Source organism: Carcharhinus amblyrhynchos, chromosome 7, assembly GCF_965287045.1.
Source record: "Carcharhinus amblyrhynchos chromosome 7, sCarAmb.v2.hapA, whole genome shotgun sequence".
Taxonomy (NCBI): Eukaryota; Metazoa; Chordata; class Chondrichthyes; order Carcharhiniformes; family Carcharhinidae; genus Carcharhinus; species Carcharhinus amblyrhynchos.
The window spans coordinates 70263248-70285541 of NC_137330.1; the positions used below are offsets into that span (position 1 = coordinate 70263248).

At 41.8% G+C, this 22294-nt stretch overlaps 1 protein-coding gene across 5 annotated transcripts in view; it reads right to left on the reverse strand.

The window, feature by feature from the left end:
- Positions 1-22294, reverse strand: part of dcbld1 (discoidin, CUB and LCCL domain containing 1) — a 69624-nt gene that overhangs the window by 25137 nt on the left and 22193 nt on the right. For 4 of the 5 annotated variants that reach the window (XM_080192568.1, XM_080192566.1, XM_080192564.1 and 1 more), the window contains 2 exons: positions 10965-11102; positions 8396-8447 (listed from right to left, as the gene is read on the reverse strand). In XM_080192568.1, the coding sequence (XP_080048694.1) occupies positions 8396-8447; positions 10965-11102 (190 nt within the window). Of the gene's footprint in view, positions 1-8395; positions 8448-10964; positions 11103-19527; positions 19595-22294 lie in introns of those variants that run through there. The other variant, XM_080192567.1, reaches the window with a different exon arrangement.

The following is a 22294-nucleotide window of genomic DNA, read 5'->3' on the forward strand; positions in this document are numbered from 1 at the left end:
TGGAAAAGCTGGGGCTGGATTCCTTGTTAAAAAATCAAGCAGAAGCTTATTTTGACAGGACAGTTTGAAAACTTGGAATGGATTTTTTAATGTAAACAGCTGATAGAAAGCATTGTTTGAATGAAGATTTTAAAGTCTTTATGGGAATGGTGGTTGGGAAACTCTCATGTGACAATCATCTGGGGGGGATTGTGAGAGAAACCCACAGAAGATTGGGTGAGTGCCAATCGCCATTTACTTTTACAATGGGGTGATATCTTTGAAAACTACATATTGGAAAAGAGTAAAGGAGTATTGTATTATAATCAAGCCTTTCATGTTTAAAAATTTTATTCTTGCTGTTAAAAATGAATTGGTGACCTTGTGACTCTATTCCTCCATATTTTCTAAAAAAGTAATAGTTACAATCATTTGAGCCTGGGTTCCATTCAGGAATCTTCCCACCCAGTAATATCGCCAGCTGGGTTCATAACAATTCTCTGACTCTTCCTGCCCTCGATTTCTTTATCTTAATTTCTGGAGACAGGCTTTCTACCAATATTCACTATAAGGCCACTGATTCCCACGGTTACCTTGAGTACACTCCCTCACATTTCACTTCCTTAAGGACTTTGAGGTATTTTCCCATCGCATGAAATTAGAAAATGCTACCTTTCATATTAATGTTTGCCAAGTTACTTCCTTTTGCCTCTACTGAGAATTCCACCCCACTGGTTGATACGACTCTTGATTATATTTATCCAATTTCCTGAAATTCTCTTTTTCTTTCCCCACCCTTCCAGACCTATGACATAGCAAGGTTGAGTTAGCTTCATTAGAGCAGTGAAGGAGGCAAAGTCACAAGAGATGGAGAATTAAAGCAGCAAGTGACCTGACGCTCAGAGCCACATCTGTGGATTATAATGAGATGTTCGGCAAAACAGCCCAACTCCTTACCCTCACCTTTCACCCTCCCGGCCTGCCATTTCCAGTGTGATGCCAACAGTGGGGCTGAGGTCGTATGCTCTGGCTGGACATATTCCCATTTTCTGGAAGATATCAATGGAAGTGATGTGACAGAAAGCCAGTGGTGTGGCCTGAGCAAGTTCCAAGGGAGCACAAGAGAGGAAAACTTCCTGTATAAATTCTCACCAATTCACACACTGGTTTAATTTTTAAAAAATCAGCTCAGACTAAATTTATCTCTATAACTTTCAACCTACTGCTGGCTGATGCAACTTTTCTAGCAGCAGTACTTGTTCTATTTATTTCCTCAAGTCAGTTGGTAGAAATAGCAGACAATGATGTTCATGAGTACAGTCCAAATGCATGTTAATTTGGGTTTACACTTTATGTCATCACATTCTCAAGTACATAACTTTTAAAATTTTTTAAAATCTGCCAATTGCTTTCAATTGCCACTGGGAGACTGATGCCAATCTCAGAAAATTCTTGGCCATTCCAGAAGAGTTACGGCAACCCTAAATGCATTTTCACACCTTTTCAGCATTTTAAAAAGGATATTCCCTCCATGACTCATCACCAACTTCTTCATCATTTCCAAACCCACTCACAGCATTGCCCCATGCAAGCAAAAGAGTTGAGGGGGTTGAACTATGAGGAGAGGCTGAATAAACTAGGCTTGTACTCGTTAGAGTTTAGAAGAATGAGGGGAGATCTCATTGAGACATATATGATGATGAATGGGATGGATAGGATAGAGGTGGAGAGGCTCTTCCAGCTCAGAAAGGACAGTAGGACTAGAGGGCACAGCCTCAAGATAAAGGGGGGGCGGTTTAGAACGGAGTTGAGGAGGAACTTCTTCACTCAAAGGGTGGTGAATCTCTGGAATTCTCTGCCCGTTGAAGTGGTGGAGGCTGCCTCGCTAAATATTTTTAAGACGCGGGTTGATAGGTTTTTGATAGGCAAGGGGATTAAGGGTTATGGGGAGAGGGCGGGAAAGTGGAACTGAGACACAACAGATCAGCCATGATCTTATTGAATGGCGGGGCAGGCTCGAGGGGCTAGATGGCCTACTCCTGCTCCTATTTCTTATGTTCTTAAAACCTTCCCTTCCCTTCCCTATATTGGAGTATAATGTTAGCAAGTGTGATGTTATCCACTTTGGCAGAAATAATAGCAGAAGGGATTACTATTTAAAGGGCGAAAAGCTGCAGCATGCTACGGTGCAGAGGGACCTGGGAGTCCTTGTGCACGAGTCGCAAAAACCCAGTCTGCAGGTGATCAAGGAGGCGAATGGAATGCTGGCCTTTATAGCGAGGGGGATAGAATATAAAAGTAGGGCGGTCTTGCTGCAACTGTACAGGGTACTGGTGAGGCCGCAGCTGGAGTACTGTGTGCAGTTTTGGTCACCGCACTTGCGCAAGGATATATTGGCCTTGGAGGGAGTGCAGAGGAGGTTCACCAGGCTGATACCGGAGATGAGGGGGTTGGACTATGAAGAGAGACTAAATAGACTGGGTCTGTACTCGTTGGAGTTTAGGAGGATGAGGGGTGATCTTATAGAGACATATAAGATAATGAAAGGGATGGATAGGGTAGAGGTAGAGAGATTCTTCCTGCTTAGAAAGGATAACAGGACTAGAGGGCACAGCCTCAAGATAAGGGGGGGTGCAGTTTAGATCAAAGTTGAGGAAGAGCTTCTTCACTCAAAGGGTGGTGAATCTCTGGAATTCTCCGCCCATTGAAGTGGTGGAGGCTACCTTGCTGAATATATTTAAGTCACGGGTAGATATGTTCCTGATAGACAGGGGAATTAAGGGTTATGGGGAGAAAGCAGGAAAGTGGAATGGATCCACTTCAGGTCAGCCATGATCTTATTGAATGGCGGGGCAGGCTTGAAGGGCTAGATGGCCTACTCCTGCTCCTATTATGATCTTATATGTTCTTATGTTCTTCTTCCGTTTCCACCATCCAGTCCCAAAAACAGTGAAAGTGCAATTTGCTTGTGCTTTGTACAATTTAACATATTGCATTCACTGCGCACCATGTGTTTATCTCTACACTTGGGTAATTAATTGTAGGTTGGGTGGCTGTTTTTCCGAACACCTCATTACAGTCCACAGATGTGGCTCTGAGCTTCAGGTCACTCGCCGCTTTAATTCTCCATCCCTCCCGACTTTGCCTTCTTCATTGCTCTGATGAAGCCCAACTCAAACTTGAAGGACAGCACTTCACCTTCCAGTGAGGCACTTTGCAGCTTTTGGAACTCAATGTGGAGTTGAACAACTCCACATCACAATCATTGTTCCCATTTTCAGAGAGCAGATGCTGGGAATGGTTCTGCTCTAGATCCGTCTTGTATCTCTTTCATTGCCTCATTACCAGCTCCTCCCCTTTTGCCACTGAATCACTCCTTCCCTCCACTGTATCACACCTTCTCCTTTATTCTTTTCTCCCCACTCCATCCTTTTCCTTTGGTTCTGCACTTACTTATAAACGGTTACATTTCTACTTTTCCACAGTTCTGATGAAAGGTTACCCACCTGAAATGTTAACTCTTACACCCTCCCCAGAGACAGTCAGAACTGCAGGGTATTTCCAGCATTTTTTCTTTTTACTTCAGTATAATTGTTTCTATCATCGTTGCTACTTTAAACAATGCAGTCTTCGTCCAGCTTGCTGCACTCAAAGCGTTATCTTAGATTATATTCTCAAATCATAGTCTGGAGCTTGAAATCAATAACTGAATAATGATCTAATCCAAAGTGTCTCATCAACTGCATTAAATTACAATGAATAGTGAAAGCATCATATCAACTCCTTCATTCTGCCAATTCAAAGAGAAGTGAGGGAAAAAACTTGCTTTACAATAGTGATCGCAATTTCCTAATCATTCCAAGATAAGTGCTGCAATCAAATAAGAAATGCGTGATAAAGTATAATTATTCTGAAGTATATTGCTGGGAATTTTTGAGAGGAAGGTCAATTTTTCTGAGAATTCTAATAGAGTTTTGCCAAACTCGATGGGCGTGACCTTACCAGCCGCTCATGCCACATTCCCACTGCAGCAAGGTTGGAGAACCATTCACTGCAGCAGGATGGGAAAATCACGCCACTGTGAACAGTGGGAACATTCCAGTCATGTTTAGGTGTTTCTGTTTAGAGTTCTTAACTGACATGGAAATCAATAGGATTGAATAATGAGAAGAAAGCAATAAAGGCTGAAGTCTAGTATGATTATTTTTGAGAAATTTTAGAATGGTTGCAGCACAGAAGGAGGCCATTCTGTCCATTATGTCTTTGCTGATTGTGCCATCTCCCGTGCTCTTTTCCCTCATTTTCTTCCATTACAGATAATAATCCAATTCCCTAGCATCATGTGACATTGCCACCACCATGCATTCAGGTAGTTCATTCCAAATCCTAACCAATCACAATGTCAAAAATATTTTCTCTTTTTTTGCTGTTGCTTCTTTTGCCAATTACCTTAAATCTGTGTCCTCTGCTTTGCAATCATTCCAACAATGGGAACAGCTTGTCCATCTCAACTCTGTCCAGACCCCTCATGATTTTCTATAAATCTATCAAAACTCCTTTGTATCTTCTCTTCTCAAAGCAGAACAACCCCAACTTCTCCAGTCTATCCATGTAACTGAAGTCCCTCGTCCCTGCAATAATTTCCATTAACCTTTTTTGTACTTTCTCTAATGCCTTCATATCCTTCCTAAAGTGTGGTGCCCAGAACTTGATGTGATGCTACAGTTGAGGCCAAACCTATGTTTTATACAGAGATAACATGCTTCCCTTCCTTTTGTACTCAACCCCTTGATTGATAAAGCATTTGATGCATTAAATCTTCACTTGATTGACAGGAGCCACAGAAAGACATACAACCATGTACAGTGGATACTGTGCTAGTTTCCACTCACACCACAAATTAGTACTCTGCACATCCATTTCCTACCCCCCCCACCAAACATCATTACCATATGATTTTACTCTACCTATTACTGAAGTTACACAAACCTTGTGGTCAATAAACTTGAGTGTTATTCTCCTAACACGGAATCTTAAAGGCAATGTTGAATAGTGACTCACTGTCTACAATGACAATCATTAAAGATGCAGACTAAGTGCTGAACTTATAAATGGCCGTGTAGGCGGGAGGGAGGCAGACAGCCTGCCGTTGGCTAGCATGCTGGTTTACTGACAATGTTCCCACCTCAGGGCCATTTGGGAGACCCTGGCTCGATGTAGACAATTAAGCCTTTTAATCCACCAATTAACATCAGCGTGTAAACAGCAACTGCAGTCTGGCTCTCCGATGGGGCCAAATCCTGGCCAATGCATGGAGGCAGATTCCCAGCAGCAAACCAGGGGGCCAGCACTCCATCTAATATTTTCAACAGCCATCACCTTCCTCTCCATCCCACCCACCCAAAGACATGATTGTGAAATGATGACGGTTGCAATTGCACAGCACGTTGTGGAAGTTTTTAAAAAGTGTTTAGAAGACTCTTCCATGTTGAGGCACCTTCCATCTCCCACAGTTTCTGCAGTTTCCACTTTCAACAGTGAGTGCTGAAGTGTCAGCACTGTAAGGCCTCCCATTAGACACGCCTTGCCTTAACTGGATGTGACTCCAAGGCAATCATTTAACTAGCCACTGCTTTGGAAATCACCCTCTGGGTCCTAATACCATGTGTGGGTTCCCAATCCACATTTCCTCCTGAAAGCAGGATTCGGACCCACAACTGTAAATACAGCCCTGTGAGTTTCTGCTTTGGGTATAGTCAGTAATCAATTGCACTTAAAACTGTTTTCATTTTGGAGAAGCATATTTTATCTCAAGCTTCCACTCAAACATAGGCTGCAATTCTCCTGAATTGTGACTCAGGCAAAATTTTATGAGACAAACGCAAGCTGTCCACGTAGCATGAAAATGGGAGAGTTGCAGATCCATGTTTTGGGTGAGTTTTTAATCCCAATCTTACGCACATAGTGCAAGATAAAAATGGGGCTGGACTGTTTCTAGCTACGAGAGGCAGTGGGTGGGACTTAATTCACCAGTCAGCAGCAGATGGAGCTATTGCGCATGTGCAGACCTCAATGTTTCCAATAGCAGAAGCCTGACGGAGAGAGAGTGAGCTGACAGACCTCTGCTGTTGCAGCCAGCCTGAATCAATTCCCCCCACCCTCCAGCAATTGTGGGGACCCGTGGCCGATCACGGACCCCACACCAGCTGAAAATAATTGACCCTGCTGCCCCCTTCCACCCAGGGCCCACTATGATCACAGCTGCAGAGCGGCAGCAGGCCCCACGTCCCCTCACTGATCGCAGCCGCAGAGCAGCAGCGGTCCACCTCCTTCCCTGCCCAATCAGGCTGCCCCCTCAAGGCCCTGTCTCATAGTCCCTTCAGGTCCCACCCCCATAAGCCTGTGCCTTTGTGCCCCATCCCTTTGGGCTGTGCCCCCATAGGGCCTGCTCCCTGCCACTATCCACTGCATAGTGGGCATTGCTAAGATGCCAAGCTGACACTGACCAATGGGTACCCCCTTTCCCCTCGTCCTTCCTGGGTGGCCTCAATGGCCTCCAGTTCTACCGATGAGAGCAATACATCTGTTCCCTGTTCATGGGGAGCAGATGTTTTCCCTCGCTGGAGAGAACCTCTCACAGTGAGGCCATAAAGGCTAGTGACCGTAGATGACTGAGCACCAGGCTCACTAAACACATGCAAATTCACATTGAAATATATTTAAATAAATTATTTAACCTTTCACCAGAAATGGTGAAAGGCTGACCGGGCTCGAAATCGGGTGCTGGGAAGATTGAGAGAGCTGAGAAATCGGGCGCGATCCTGATTTCTCGGCTCCTGCGTGACTTTACCACTTGCTCCGCCCATCAATGGGCAGGGCGAGCTGGCAAAATCGTGGCTATGTGCCCACACCAGTGGGTAACCTGGAGGGCTTCCCGCTGGCACTGGTGGCATCCCTCACCTGAAATGTATTAATGAGCTCAAAGTGAGTAACTCGCCAGCCAGTGCCACTGTTCTGAGACTGGGCCATCAGTGGGGTGGAAGCATCATGATGTATTTGGCACCCAGCACAAAACCCATTTTTGAGTCAATCCCTGATTCTCTGACCTATTGTGATTGCGATCAGAGCTGGCTGGCCAGAAGAATCCCCCCCCCCCCACCACCCCCACCTCCCCCTCCCCTAAAATGAGCCAACACAATCAAGTTGTGTTTTTGGCTTTTTTTAAATGTTAATGTTTAATTACCAAATTTTAGATGTAAAATTCAAGTGTTAATACCTGATGCAGCTTTAATACAGATGAAAATGACGCTGATCACAAAAACCTAGCATTTTAACTACTGCGCTCTTTCCTGTAATCAGCACTTTCTGTATAATTTGATTTGCAAAAATACTGACAATGGCTTTAAAAAACTATACGGAAAATTTACTAGTTACATTGGTGGACAGTAAATTTCAAAAAAAAAATCAATGGACCCATTAGTGCCCTTGCACCTTCAAAGAAAGCTTAATTTTAAGATCCTCCTCTGCAAATGCATTCAATTAGTTGAAACTCAAAACATTGATTAATTTGATCTGGGACATGGCCACTTTTGTATGCAAAAACACAGCGTCACTCAGTGGGCAGGATTTGCTGGTTTGGGTCAGGCCCACAATGTTGGGATCAAATATGGCTTCTGACCCCACAATGCATTGGAAATGGTTACCTGAACAGCAAGCACACTCCCGAGGCGGTGACCGGGATCTCAAAGCTGGAAAGCCAATAGGAGACCCTGCAGCTCCAAAGGGGCTATGGCCTTCCTTTGGAGGTGAGGGATGGAGAGGTCACTTCCACTTTGAAGCACCCTCTCAGCCATGAAAAAAAATTTGAAAGCAAAAAAATGATCATGGCTACCACTGTGGGGAAGGATCTGCCACTGTGGCTATGGCTGAATAAACATGGAATGACTCAGAGGCATCTTAGAATGCTGACCCCTTGGTCTGCCACTGGTTTACCACTTCCTGGCAGCTGCAACACTCCTGATGCCAAGGGGAGGGTACCCTGGCAGGCCAACTGGAATGTTTCTAACAGCCGCTTACAATTGATCCTGAGTTGGCACTGGTTCAGAGGGAGCATTGATACCAAAAAACTGGCACACCATGACCCATCGTCTGCCTCAGTTCCCATCCCCATATCAAGAATAAAACTGTGCCCCATGTTTCTTAAACTGAAAATCATGGAAACATGGAAAATATTGTACTGATGTGATTTATGCCTCTTTCTGCAATTTAGTGCACTGTTTTGGTCACTTTTGTTTGATTGCACTGAAAATAATCCATCCAACCTCATGCTCATTAACTTTTAGCCCTATCAACACTACAAAATATTATATGGAAAAATATCTCCATTCAGAAGATTCAGCTGATTTTAAAGTCTTACCTGAATTGTGGTTCATTGTAATGATTTCCTTTATCCAGACATGTAATTAAATCTGTACGGAATAAAAATCAAGATTAGAGACATTAAAAAGCTATATGCATTGCAGCTATGTAGACCTTAAAAGGGAAGGATTCACCAAATATCAACTGTAAGCAAGATTGGCATTTATAAATCTACAATTTCTAACATATAATTGACACCGGTTTAAGTCACATTTTATTTTATTATATGGAACAAGGGAATTCTACTATTATGTTGCTGATTACATTGGTGATTCCATCGATTTGTTTATGAATATACTAAACATGTGACCTTGCACAAAATGAAATAGGCTGAAAAGTATTAAACGCAATAATATTCAAATTTTAGTGTTCAATATGATTTATATTTCAAAGACCATATTATTTTAAAATCAGAAAAGAAGCGGGGCTGAGGTAGCTACATATATGACTACACATATGATGGAACATCACTTTTGACCAGAATACTGGTACATAATCTATTGCCTACTTATAGGGCTTGCCTTAAATATGATCACAGCTACCGCAATATAAGTCATTAGCATCTGGATCCCTAGGTCTTGGAGTGCATCCTTTCCACCACAATCATTTGGCAAATGATAGGGATTTTCCAATGAAATCTTGTTACGAATAGCAGCTACTGATATTTCATATCTACCGAGACATGGAGTGGGATTTTCCGGCCGCACCCCCCAAAACCGAAAAATCCCACTTGAGGTCAATAGACCTTTGTGTAGTCCACCTCACTACAATTCCTGTGGTGGGTGTGACAGGAAAATTCCAGCAGTGTTTTCCAGTCTTTAAGTGCTGAAACAAAACAATGAAACTTGGAAGTACAAATTGAATAAGAGAACATTTTAATTATAATAAATATATACATATAAGAAATAGAAAATCTTTCATAAATTTGTTTTTGTATGCTTGGTATTAACTGCTAATCTCTAAATTTCCTTGAAAAGGTGGTGGTGAACATTGGCAGTCTATGTGATGTATGTACACCAAAAGTGCTGAAGGTATACCCGCACTGCTGTTAGGGAGTTCCAGGATTTTGACGCAGCAGCAGTGAAGGACGAGCGATATATTTCCAAGTCACTATGGTGAGTGGCTTGTAGGGGAACATCCAGGTGATGTGGTTGTCATATGTCTGCCACCCTTGTCCTTCTAAATAGTAGTAGTTGTGGGTTTTGAACGTGCTGCCAATGGAGCCCTGGTGAGTTCCTGCATGTGCATCTTGTAGATGGTACACTCTGCTGCCACAGTCCGTCAGTGGTGGAGAGAGTGAATGTTTGTAGATGGGTTGCCAATCAAGTTTTGTCTTGGATGATGTGAAGCTTCTTGAGTGTTGTTCGAGCTGCACTCATCCAGGCAAGTAGAGAATATTCTTTCACATTCCTAACTGGTACTGGCACCCAGGTTTGATTCCCAACTTGGTTCTCTGTCGGTGTGGAGTCTGCATGCTCTCCCTGAGTCTGAGTGAGATTTTTCTGGGTGCTCCAGTTTCCTTCCACAAGTCCAAAAGAGGTGCTGGTTAGGTGTATTGGCCACGGTAAATTCTCCATCAGTGCACCCAAACAGGCACCAGAGTGTGGTGACTACAGGACTTTCACAGTAATTTCATTGCAGTGTTAATGTAAGCCTACTTATGACTAATAAATAAATATGTACTTTAACATGTGCCTTGTAGATGATGGACAGGCTTTGCGGAGTTAGAAAGTGAGATATTCACCGCAGGATTCTGAGCCTCTGACCTGTTCTTGTAGCCACATTATTTACATGACTGGTCCAGTTCAGTTTCTGGTCAATGGTAAGCCCCAGGATGTTGATGGTGGGAGATTCAGTGATGTTGATGCCATTGAGTGTGAAAGGCCGATGCTTACATTAATCTTTCTCCTCAGATGCTGCTACAACCCTGCAGAGTATTTTTAATTTTAATCAGTGTAAGTGAGTTCTTCTGCATTTAGAGCGATGAAGCAAGTTCTATGTTGGCAAGGACAGACAAAAACATTAGAGTCATTAAAGAACAGTAATGGGCACGCAAGGATCTTTCTAATTAACTGAGCCAATGATCTTCTTCATTTCGATTCTATTATGATTTGTGTAGGATAATCATCTTCAACCATATACACTAACCTGAGTTAAAGTAGCAAATAATGATCAAATATAACCAAAAGAAGAAATGCTGGAAAATCTCAGCAGGCCTGGCAGCATCTGTAAGGAGAGAAAAGAGCTGATGTTTTGAGTCCAGATGACCCTTTGTCAAAGCAGCTCTTTTCTCTCCTTACAGATGCTGCCAGGCCTGCTGAGATTTTCCAGCATTTTCTCTTTTGGTTTCAGATTCCAGCATTCGCAGTAATTTACTTTTATCCAATGATCGAACATACTTAATCACTAGTGTGCAATTTTGATGTATAAACAAGTATATTTCATCTGTGGAAAAGACCAGCATTCAGTTGCTTGCCTTTCATTGCAGCTCTAATTAAAATACTTGTGTTTTTTTAAATAATACTTTGTTAGATTCTAGATAAGCCTCTCAGTTTGTAATGCCTTACCTGGGTGGTTGCTCGTGGTGTATGATAGCAAGAAGCCACGTCCTGATATGTGGGATCCACTTTTAAATTGAATACTTATTTCATTGCTGTCTATATGGATTTCTCTGGAGATCGAGTTTAAGTTTCCACAGTAAGTACCTATAGATAAATGCAAAGTTCTTAAATGACACTTAGCATGAAGATTAGTCCCAATTTACATTTTCATTTTTTTTTTGCATATGTAACAATCATTATGCATCAAAAAAAGCAATCTGAAGATATTCTGCAGATATAATAAGGTGTGTGATAAATATGAGCTGATCTCTCATATTGACATACGCTTATTTTTTAAATAGGTTTCCACATTATGATCAGCACTATTTTTCTCTCATAGAATATAGAGCATAGTAGAGCACATTACAGACCCTTCGGCCCTCGATGTTGTGTCGAGCTTCGTCCGAAACCAAGATCAAGCTATCTCACTCCTCATCATTCTGATGTGCTCCATGTGCCTATCCAATAACCGCTTGAAAGTTCCTGAAGTATCCGACTCCACTATCACAGCAGGCAGTCCATTCCACGCCCCAATCATTCTCTAAGTAAAAAATCTACCTCAGACATCCCTCCTATATCTCCCATCATGAACATTATAGTTATGCCTCCTAGTAACAGCTACATCCACCGACGAAATAGTCTCTGCACGTCCACTCTATCAATCCCCCTCATTATCTTATAAACCTCTATTAAGTCGCCTCTCATACTCCTCCACTCCAAAGAGAAAAGCCCCAGCTCCCTCAACCTTTCCTCCTAAGACCTATCCTCCAAACCAGGCAGCATCCTGGTAAATCTCCTCTTCACTCTCTCCAATGCTTCCATATCCTTCTTATAGTGAGGTGACCAGAACTGTACACAATATTCCAAATGTGATCTCACCAACGTCCTGTACAGTTGCGGCATAACCTCACGACTCTTAAACTCAAACCCCCTGTTAATAAACGCTAACACACTATAAGCCTTCTTCATGGCTCTATCCACTTGAGTGGCAACCTTCAGAGATCTGTGGATATGAACCCCAAGATCTCTCTGTTCCTCCACATTCCTCAGAACCCTGCTGTTGACCCTGTAATCTGCATTCAAATTTGTCCTGCCAAAATGAATCACCTCGCACTTATCAGGGTTAAACTCCATCTGCCAATTTTCGGCCCAGCTCTGCATCCTATCAATGTCTCTTTGCAACCTACAACAGCCCTCCACCTCATCCACTACTCCACCAATCTTGGTGTCCTCAGCAAATTTATTGACCCACCCTTCAGCCCCCTCCTCCAAGACATTGATAAAAATCACAAATAGCAGAGGACCCAGCACTGATCCCTGTGGTACAACACTGGTAACTGGTCTCCAGTCTGAAAATTTTCCATCCATCACCACCCTCTGTCTTCTTTGAGATAGCAAGTTACTTATCCAATCGGCCAAATTTCCTTCAATCCCACACCTCCTTACTTTCTTCATGAGCCTACCATGGGGAACTTTATCAAATACCTTACTAAAATCCACATATACGGCATTAACTGCTCTATCTTCATCTACACGCTTAGTTACCTCCTCAAAGAATTCAATCAAATTTGTTTGGCAAGTCTTACCCTTTAGGAATCCGTGCTGACTATCTCAGATTAAACCGCATCTTTCCAAATGGTCATAAATTCTATCCCTCAGGACCTTTTCCATTATCTTACCGACCACCGAAGTAAGACTAGCGGGCCTATAATTACCAGGGTCATTCCTATATCCTTTCTTGAACAGAGGAACAACATTTGCCACTCTCCAGTTTTCTGGCACTATCCCCATGGACAGTGAGGACCCAAAGATCAAAGACTGCAATCTCATCTCCTGTCTCCCAAAGAATCCTAGGATATATCCTATCTGGCCCAGGGGACTTATCGACTCTCAGGATTTTCAAAATTGTTAATACATCTTCCCTCAGAACATCTACCTCCTGGATCACATCTACCAGCCTGGATCACACACTCATCCTTAAAAACATGGCCCCTTGGTGAACGCTGAAGAAAAGTATTCATTCATTGCTCCTCCTATCTCTTCTGACTCCATGCACAAGTTCCTACTACTAGCCTTAACCGGCCCTAACCTTACCCTGGTTATGCTTTTATTTCTCACATACAAGTAAAAAGCCTTGGGGTTCTCCTTGATCCGACCCGCCAAGGACATCTCATGCCCCCTCCTAGCTCTCCTAAGCCCTTTTTTAAGCTCATTCCTTGCTACCTTAAGTGACCCAACTGAACCTTGTTTTCTCATCCTTACATACGCTTCCTTTTTCCTCTTGATAAGGCATTCAAATCTTTTGTGAACCATAGTTCCCTCACTCGGGCATTTCCTCCGTGCCTGACAGGGACATACCTATCAAGGACATGCAATATTTGTTCCTTGAACAAGCTCCACTTTTTTAATGTGCCTTTCCCTGACAGTTTCTGTTCCCATCTTATGCTCCCTAATTCTTGCCTAATTGCATCATAATTACCCCTGCCCCAATTATAAACCTTGCCCTGCCGTATGGCCCTATCCCTCTTCCTTGCAATAATGAAAGACAGTGAATTGTAGTCACTATCTCCAAAGTGCTCTCCGACAGACAAACCTAACACTTGGCCCGGTCCATTACCCAGTACCAAGTCCAATGTGGCCCTGCCTCTTGTAGGCCTATCCACATACTGTGTCAGGAAACCCTCCTGTACAAAAACTCCCCATCTGAACTATTCAACCTATAAAAGGTTCCAATCATTATTTGGAAAGTTAAAGTCATCCATGACAACTACCCTGTGACCTCCACACCTATCCATAATCTGCTTTGCAATTTCTTCCTCCACTTCTCTATTACTATTTGGGGGCCTATAGAAAACTCCTAACAACGTGACCGATCCTTTCCTATTTCTAACTTCAGCCCTTATTACCTCAATAGGAAGATCCTCCTTGAACTGCCTTTCAGCAGCCGTTAAACTATCCTTGATTAACAATGTTACTCCTCCACCTCTTTTACCACTTTCTCTACTCTTATACCCCAGAGCTTCCAACAACCATTCCTGTCCCTGTTCTAACCATGTCTCCGTAATAGCCACAACATCGTAGTCCCAAGTACCAATCCATACTCCAAGTTCACCTACCTTATTCCGGATGCTCCTTGCATTGAAATAGATACAATATCCTGTCTGCCTGTACACTCCTGCGACCTTGATACCCTTCTCAGTACCTCACTACACTCAACACTAGCTTCTGGACTACAGCTCATTTTCCCATCCCCCGACAGATTAATTTAAATCCTCCCGAAAGGCCGTAGCAAATTTCCCTCCCAGGATATTGGTGCCCCTCTGGTTCAGGTGCAAACCATCCTGTTTGTACAGGTCCCATCTTGCCCAGAATGTGCTCCAATTATCCATGTAACTGAAACTCTCCCTCCTACACCATTCCTGCAGCCACGTAGCAAAGAATGCCTTTTCATGGCATCATCTTCATGGGTATGTACCCAATTTAAATGATAAATGCTGCATGCTAGAAGAGGCCACCAGCTGGGACACAGCTAGGCATCTAATCCAAAGATCTATGAGCCATCAGCTACATTCAGAGGTCAATGTTACCAGGAGCCTGACTCTTTGCGCATTTCAGTGTACTGCCCCTGCCTCCACTTCAGAGTGTTGCCATATGTGACTTTCCATGAGGTTGGCTACTCTTCCAGTGGAAGAACTCACACACACAGAACTCAGACACTGTGGAGTACAAGGGCTATGTTGGCTTCTTCTTTGCATGCCCATGTTTCCACAATGGTTCTGGGAATTCCGATACAGAAATTAAGTGCAGGAGTGAGAGTCGGCCATTCCGCCCCTTGAGCACGAGGATCATGACTAATCTGATTGTGGCCTCAACTCCATTATCCTGCCAACCTTTGATTCCCTTAGATAAAAGCAAATTATTGCAGATGCTGGAATCTGAGACAAAGACAGAAAATGCTGGAAAATCTCAGCATGTCTGACAGCATCTGTTGGGAGAAAATGGAGCCAACGTTTCGAGTCTGGATGACCCTTCATCAGAGTTCGTACATAATTCAATAAGATCACATCTCATTCTTCTAAATTCTCGTGTTTGGAACAAAATAAAAGGAAAGTGTGTTTGGTGTTTTCTGGCTCTATATTCTATTGCGTATGTTTGTGGACTTTCCGTTTTTGTTTTAAAACAAAACTTGACCTATATTTGGAAACAGCCCAATCTGTCCAATTGGATGAAATATTCTAAAATCTTCTCACAAAATAATCTCCTCATTCCAGGAATGAGCCGAGTGAACCTTCTCTGAATTGTTTTTAATGCAATTACATCATTCTTAAAGAGATCAAAGCTTCACAGTACTCCAGATGTGGCCTCACCAGTGCTACAGCTTTAGCAAAACATCCCTACTTTTATATTCCATTCACTTTGCAATAAACGACAACATTCCATTTGCCTTCCTAATCACTTGCTGTAGCTGCATACTGACTTTTGTGATTCATGTGCTAGGACACCCAGATACCTGTGCATCTTGGTGTTCTGCAATCTCTCCCCATTTAACTAATATGCTGTTTCTCTATATTTTCTGCCAAAATGGACAAGTTCACATCTTCCCATATTATACTCCAAATGCCAAACCTTTGCTTATGCACTTAAGCTGTTTATATCCCTTTGCAGGCCCGTTATGTTCACAACTTACCTTTCTACCTATCTTTACATCATCAGATATAGGTATGAGTACAGCTCCCAATGCTGACATAGCTTCGATCATGGCCTCAGGGGAGACATCAGAACAAAATGCACCACTGGAACCTCTGCTGTACCTGCACATCCATTTGCAAAAGCAAAGGCAAGCTCAGTCACTGTTCGTGTATGTCTTTTAAATGATCCCTCTGCGTCTGGCTCCTGTCGCCTGATTGCACCTGATGCTCCTTAATTGGCTGGTGAATTCCTTTGTGCCAATTAGTAGCTGCCACTTTAGATATCATTCCAAGTCACTGCACTGATGCTGTGTGGGTTTGGGACTGGGAAATGTTTCCGACATCAGAGTTCTAACCCCGCAATGAAAATTCTGCCCGCTTCGTCTCTGTGAGCTTTCCATAATCTGATTGGTTCAAGAAACTCTCTGATTCTTGCTCTGCTCACAATGCCATATATCCCCTGTAGAGGGTGCTGCATTGGAGAAAGTAGAAGATTAGAGGGAAATTGTGTGAAAAACATGCAGAAACTCAAAAGGCAGCCATTAGCGAGGTGATGACAAATGCTCTTTCTTTGGTGCTGACAGCAAAGATAAGGTCATTAATCGGTTCTAAAGATCCCAAACCAATCTAACTTAGTGCACTATGTATGGAATTTTACAATATTTAATTCAATTGACAATCTAATATCCTGCCTGAAATGACAAACTTACAGAATCAGAGCACGCTTCAATGTGGAAGGAGGCCATTTGACCTATCGTGACAATATTAGCTCTTTGGAAAAGTTAGCAAATTAGTCCCACTCCCCAGCTCTTTCCATGTTGCTCTGCAAATTTCTCCCCTTCACATATATTTTTTAAATTCATTCAAGAAACATGGGCTTCACTGGTTAGGCCTGCTTTTATTACCCATGTCTAACTGCCCTTCAGAGGGCAATGTTTATTCAATTCCCTTTTGAAATTTGGTATAGAATCTACTTTAACCATCCTTTCATGCTGTTTAACTATTGTGTTTAAGCTTGGCACAAGCCATTATCTTACAAGTTGGAAGACTCCACTATTTATAAGCCTCAACTGCAAAATATTTGTGTGTTCTACTGCATTAATTCCACTGCAGTGGCAGAATCATTTAAAAAGTACAACGGTCTTTGAGAGAAGAAAATTATTTTAACAAATCATCTTCCTACAAAGGTGCACATTTAAAATATTAACCTACAATTTGGTCAAATTGAGCTTTTGAAAGTTTACATGCTCAGGACTGTGATTGGAAGAAATAATGTAGTTTATTTAGCATTATGGCAATTAGGTAATATCTAGAATGATCCGAAAATGCTACAAAGTCAGTTCCATATTCTAAACATTGCAGAGTTCCTAAAATGGTTTTTGAACAGTTTTCTTCCATCATTCCTCCATTTAGTCCTTTGGTTATAATATACATAATATATACACACATGCACACAAACCTTATTTGCTGATTCCAAAGACTAGCCATCAACATACTTAGAAAGTTTGAATTATTGGGAATGAAAGTATCCCAGTTGATTTTGAATGGGAGTTGCAGAGCTGCCTGTTGTAACCATGCACCTGTGGGCATCAAATCCTTACTTACCAAAACCTGAGGGCAGCCAGTTGTGTTAAACTGTAAATTAACCTTTACGGCTTTGATAAGATACTAGCATCTAAGGGGCCTTGCTCCATATCTGTTGTATTAAATGCACTGTTATTTTTCTCTCTCATTAATGGCAGTGACAGTCTTGAAAGCTTAAATAGCATTGTTAAAGCTCTATACTTCACGGTATACCAAAAAGGAAAAGAGATTTAGCAACACATAACAGACTCAATAGTTTTCAGTCAGCTGTTTTAATGCAGCAAACCTGGGCTTAATGGAAACATAAACCTCTGAGTGGTGGAATGTTTCAGTTTTAGATTTACACTAGACAATATCAGTATAAGTATATACAGGCATTTATTTTCAGTATCAAATATCTAGATACTAATAGCATGACCATGGGAAATCATTGTTATATGGACAGGATACTGTAGTTTTCTACATCACTCCAGTGCAGTACTGACGCAGAACTGCACTGTCAAGAGTGGCATCTCTCAAATGAAATATTAAACTAAGGCCCTGTCTGCTCTTTCAGGTGAGAGAAAAAGTCCCCAAGCCATTAGTTTTTGTAAAACAAGGAAATTCTTGCCAATGTCTGAGCCAATATTTATCCCTTAATCAACATCACTAAAGACAGATTATCTGATCATGCAGTGTTGCTAAAGAGGCTGCAATTTAGAAGTATTTTATTGATTGTAAAGCACTTTGAACTGACCTGGGGTCATAAAAAGTGCCATATAAAATGCAAACTTTTCTGTTCACTGTTAGTTTTACCAATCATTCAAAAGTCAACGCAAAATATGAAACAATTAAGGTTGATATTTCAGTTGTGAGTCATATAGCACAGAAACAGCTCTTCAGCCCACCATGTCTATATTGACCATCCAATACCAATCTACAGTAATCCCATTTACCAATACTTGGCCCATAGCCTACTATGCCTTGGCGATTTAAGTGCTTGTCCAGATGCTTCTTAAATGTCTCAAGAGTACTTGTCTCCACCACCCCCTCAGGCAGCATGTTCCATATTTCCAGCGCCCTCTGGGTGAAATATATTTTCCTCAGTTTCCCTCTAAACCACTTACTCCTCACCATATTCTTATGCCCTTTGGTCTTAGTCACCTCTGCCACGGGGAAAAGATTCTTACGATCTACATATGCTTCTGATAATTTTGTATACCTCTGTCTGATTCCCCTTCAGCCGCCTTCGCTCCAGGGAAAACAAACCCAGCGTATTAAGTCTCTCCTCATAGCTGAAACTTTCCATGCTAGGCAAAATCCTGGAAAGTTTCCACAGCGCCCTCTCCAGTGCAATCACATTCTTCCCATAGTGTGGTGACCAGAATAGCATACAATACTCCATCTGTGGCCTAGCCAATGTTTTATAAAGTTGTACCAAGACCTCCCTGCATATTCAATGTCCCGGCTAATGAAGGCAAGCATTCATATGCCTTCTTCGCCATCCTATCTAGCTGTGCTGCCACCTTCAGGGATTTATGAACTTGTACACCAAGGTTCCTTTGTTCCTCAATATTCCCTAGGGATTTAACATTCACTGTGTATATCCAATCCATACTGGACCTCCCAAAATGCATCACTTCACACTTATCAGGATTAAATTCCATCTGTCATTACTCTGCCCAATTTACCAGCTGTCAGTCTGTAGCTTAAGTCTATTGTCCTCACTATCAGCAACACCAGCAATTTTTGTATCATCTGCAAACTTACTAATTATACCTTCTACATTCACATCTAATTCATGAATGTATATAAACAACAAGAGTCCCAGCATCGATCCCTGTGGTACACCGCTGGTCACAGGCTTCCAATCCTAAAGGCAACCCTGCAGCACCAACCTTCTTCCTCCTATTAACAAGCCAATTTTGGATCTAATTTGCCAACTTGCCTTGGATCGCATGGACTCTACTCTTTGTGATCAGCCTTCCATGTGGGACCTTGTCAAAGTGAACAGATGAACCTCTGAAGCAAGCATCACCACAATAGGACTTGACCCAGCACCCTCCTTCCGAACAAGTAAGTAACAGAAATGCATACAGGCTACAAAATTGGACAATCTCATCACTGAGCCAAACAAACTTTGCTCAGTGCCTATCTACTGTTTTGACTTAACATAGATTACCTTTGACTTTACCTTCTTCTCTCAGTAGAGTTTTGCAATAATATCAAACTTGCTGCTTCCCTGCTCCTGAGCAGTAAATAGTTTTTAAACTAACTACCTCTGTTTTCAGAATGAGTTGCCAGTGATCCACAGCAACAGTTCAGCTTCATCATTCCATCCCTCTTCCCTCAACTGGCCAGTCCATCTGGTTTAACTGTGTATACCTATTTTGCTCCCTCCTTGTGTCTCCAACTGTTATTGAGCTTTGTGACCTTCAGCATGAACTATACATGATTTTTCCATGGCTATGTGGTCAAACATCCTGAAATACAACGCACGCCAAATTTCACAAAGTTCATTTACAGTTTAGTGTAGTTAGACATTTCAGCTATTCAGCAGCAGCTCAAACAGTTAAGCAGTGCTCAGCTCAAGTGCCAGCTCAAGGTTCAAACACAGCCCTGCAGATCATCACCCAATTGAAACCTTTTAATGTGATGATCATTTGATTACAACCACCATTTTGGGGCTATGACTAAATTAATCATTACCACCAAGCTTTTCTTTCAATTACAGGAAAGCAAAAAATAACTTCCTAAAAGTGATATTTTGAGAAAAAGATCAGAAATACAGCTGTACTGTTTGAGGGGCTGAATTTTGGTGCACAGTTCCACAGATGCCAGCAAGTGACATAAAAGCTTTTTGTGTGAGCTTACACAAGTATCAGCAGGTTTCCCTCAATCACAGAAAGACCCAAATGTCAAAGTAAATCAACCTTCTAGTAGGAGTCTAATGGTTGCAAGTGGGGACCAAACACAATGATTTTTCTCCTTGCTAATTCTCTAAAGTGTACACCCAAATGCTATCTCACTCAAATCCAAAACTTTGACATAAACCATGAATAAAAATGGAGAATTCTAGTTAGTCAGGAATAGTGCTATGTAGTGAGAGAGAAGTCATAGAGAGATTTCATTATAGAATTAGAGGAATAAAGCCAGTAAAATGCCAATGGTATGTAAACACAGTGCCAGAGCAAAAGAGAAGCTGAAAATACAGCTTTCTTTATCCCTCAAAATGATTCAACATCCTTACCAAGATGTCCATGTTTTATCAGCTAACCCCATCCTTTTACAGAAGAGCACATTATGTTTTTGAAATGTTAACCAACTGGTTGAAACATGTGAGCATTTATTACTCAGTTTCCTTTCTTTCATTTTCATTTGTGTTTTTTTCTAATTTACAGCACTGTTTTGCAATTATCTTGGCTACGTTTCGTCAGTGCAGTTCCTTCCTCCACCTCATATCCTCCTACGGTTTCCTGTTTGACATCCTCATCAAATCACATACCAATTATATTACCACAGAACCCAAGCAACAGGATTTGTCTGCTCTGCCTAAGACTGCAAGAAACTACAAAAGGTCATGAAACTAGCCCAATCCACCACACAAACCAGCCTCCCATCCATTGACTCTGTCTACACTTTCTGCTGCCTCAGCAAAGCAGCCCACCGTGGACACTCACTCTTCTATGTTCTTCCTTCAGGAAAAAGATACAAAAGTCTGAGGTCACGTACCAACTAACACAAGAACAGCTTCTTCCCTGCTGCTGTCAGACTTTTGAATGGACTTGCCTTGCATTAAGTTGATCTTTCTCTACACCCTAGCTATGACTGTAATACTACATTCTGCATTCTCTCGTTTCCTTCTCTATGAACAGTATGTTTTGTCTGTAGAGCACGCAAGAAACAATACTTTTCACTGTATAATAAAACATGTGACAATAATAAATTAAATCAATTCAAAATTGTAGAAGTTCTTTGATTCCAGGGAATTCTGTCTTCTCTGAAGACTGAATGGAGGTAAATAGGAAAAAAATATGGAAAGAGCATACTAATTTCTTGTGAATTCAGATGCATGATTCACAGGCCTCTGTTTTCTCTGGATGCTCTTGGCCAACTGAGCTTTCTGTTTCTGCTCATCTCTTTCAAAGCTCTTCCAAACCATCAGCTTCCAAAGATCACGGCCATCAGTGACTGTCTCCCAGTCATCAGTGTCATTATCCACTATGTGCATGCCTTGCTTGCAGTAATACGTGTAGTGGAGATATAGACATCCAGTAGGTTGTGCTCTTGTGGCAAAATCACCATACAGAAGGCTTTGGGTATAGAGCTGCCAGCTATCTGATGAACATCTGTGCTGAGCCAGCACAGACATTGTTAGCTTTAAGTTTTTTTAAAAAGATTTTATCTATTAGTGTCACAAGTAGGTTTACATGAATGATGTAATGAAGTTACTGTACAATGGGGAAAACAGTGAAATGGTTATGTTACTGACATAATAAATCAGAAAACATGAACCTTGAAATTAACAACTGGCACCAGTAAAAGTAACCATGAAGCTGTCAGATGTTGGTTAAATTCCAACTAATTCATTAATATCCTTTAAGACAGCAAACCTCCCTTCCTAGCTCTATATTTAGTCCCACACCGATCTGTTTGAGTTTTCACTGCTCCCTGAGGATTAAGCACTGCCTTTTCAGGGTAATTGGAGATGGATAATAAATGTCAGTCTTGTTAATGACATCCATAGTGCAAGAATTAACATTAAAAAGGGAGACTTTCAGTTGTGACGAAAGGACACCGATCAGAAACGTTAACTTGGTTTCTCTCATCACATATATTGCTAGAGTTGCTGAATGTTTCCAGTTTTTACTTCAGATTTCCAGCAACTGCGGCACTTTGCTCTTGTATCGGATTTGTACATAGCCGTTTCATTATTTTCCACTCATTCGTTTGAAAATGCAGAAAATTGCAGGTTGACAAATATTGGCTGTGCAGTGGGAGGTGGGGGGGAATAACAGGTACAGTATTGACTGAATTGAAGTGGGT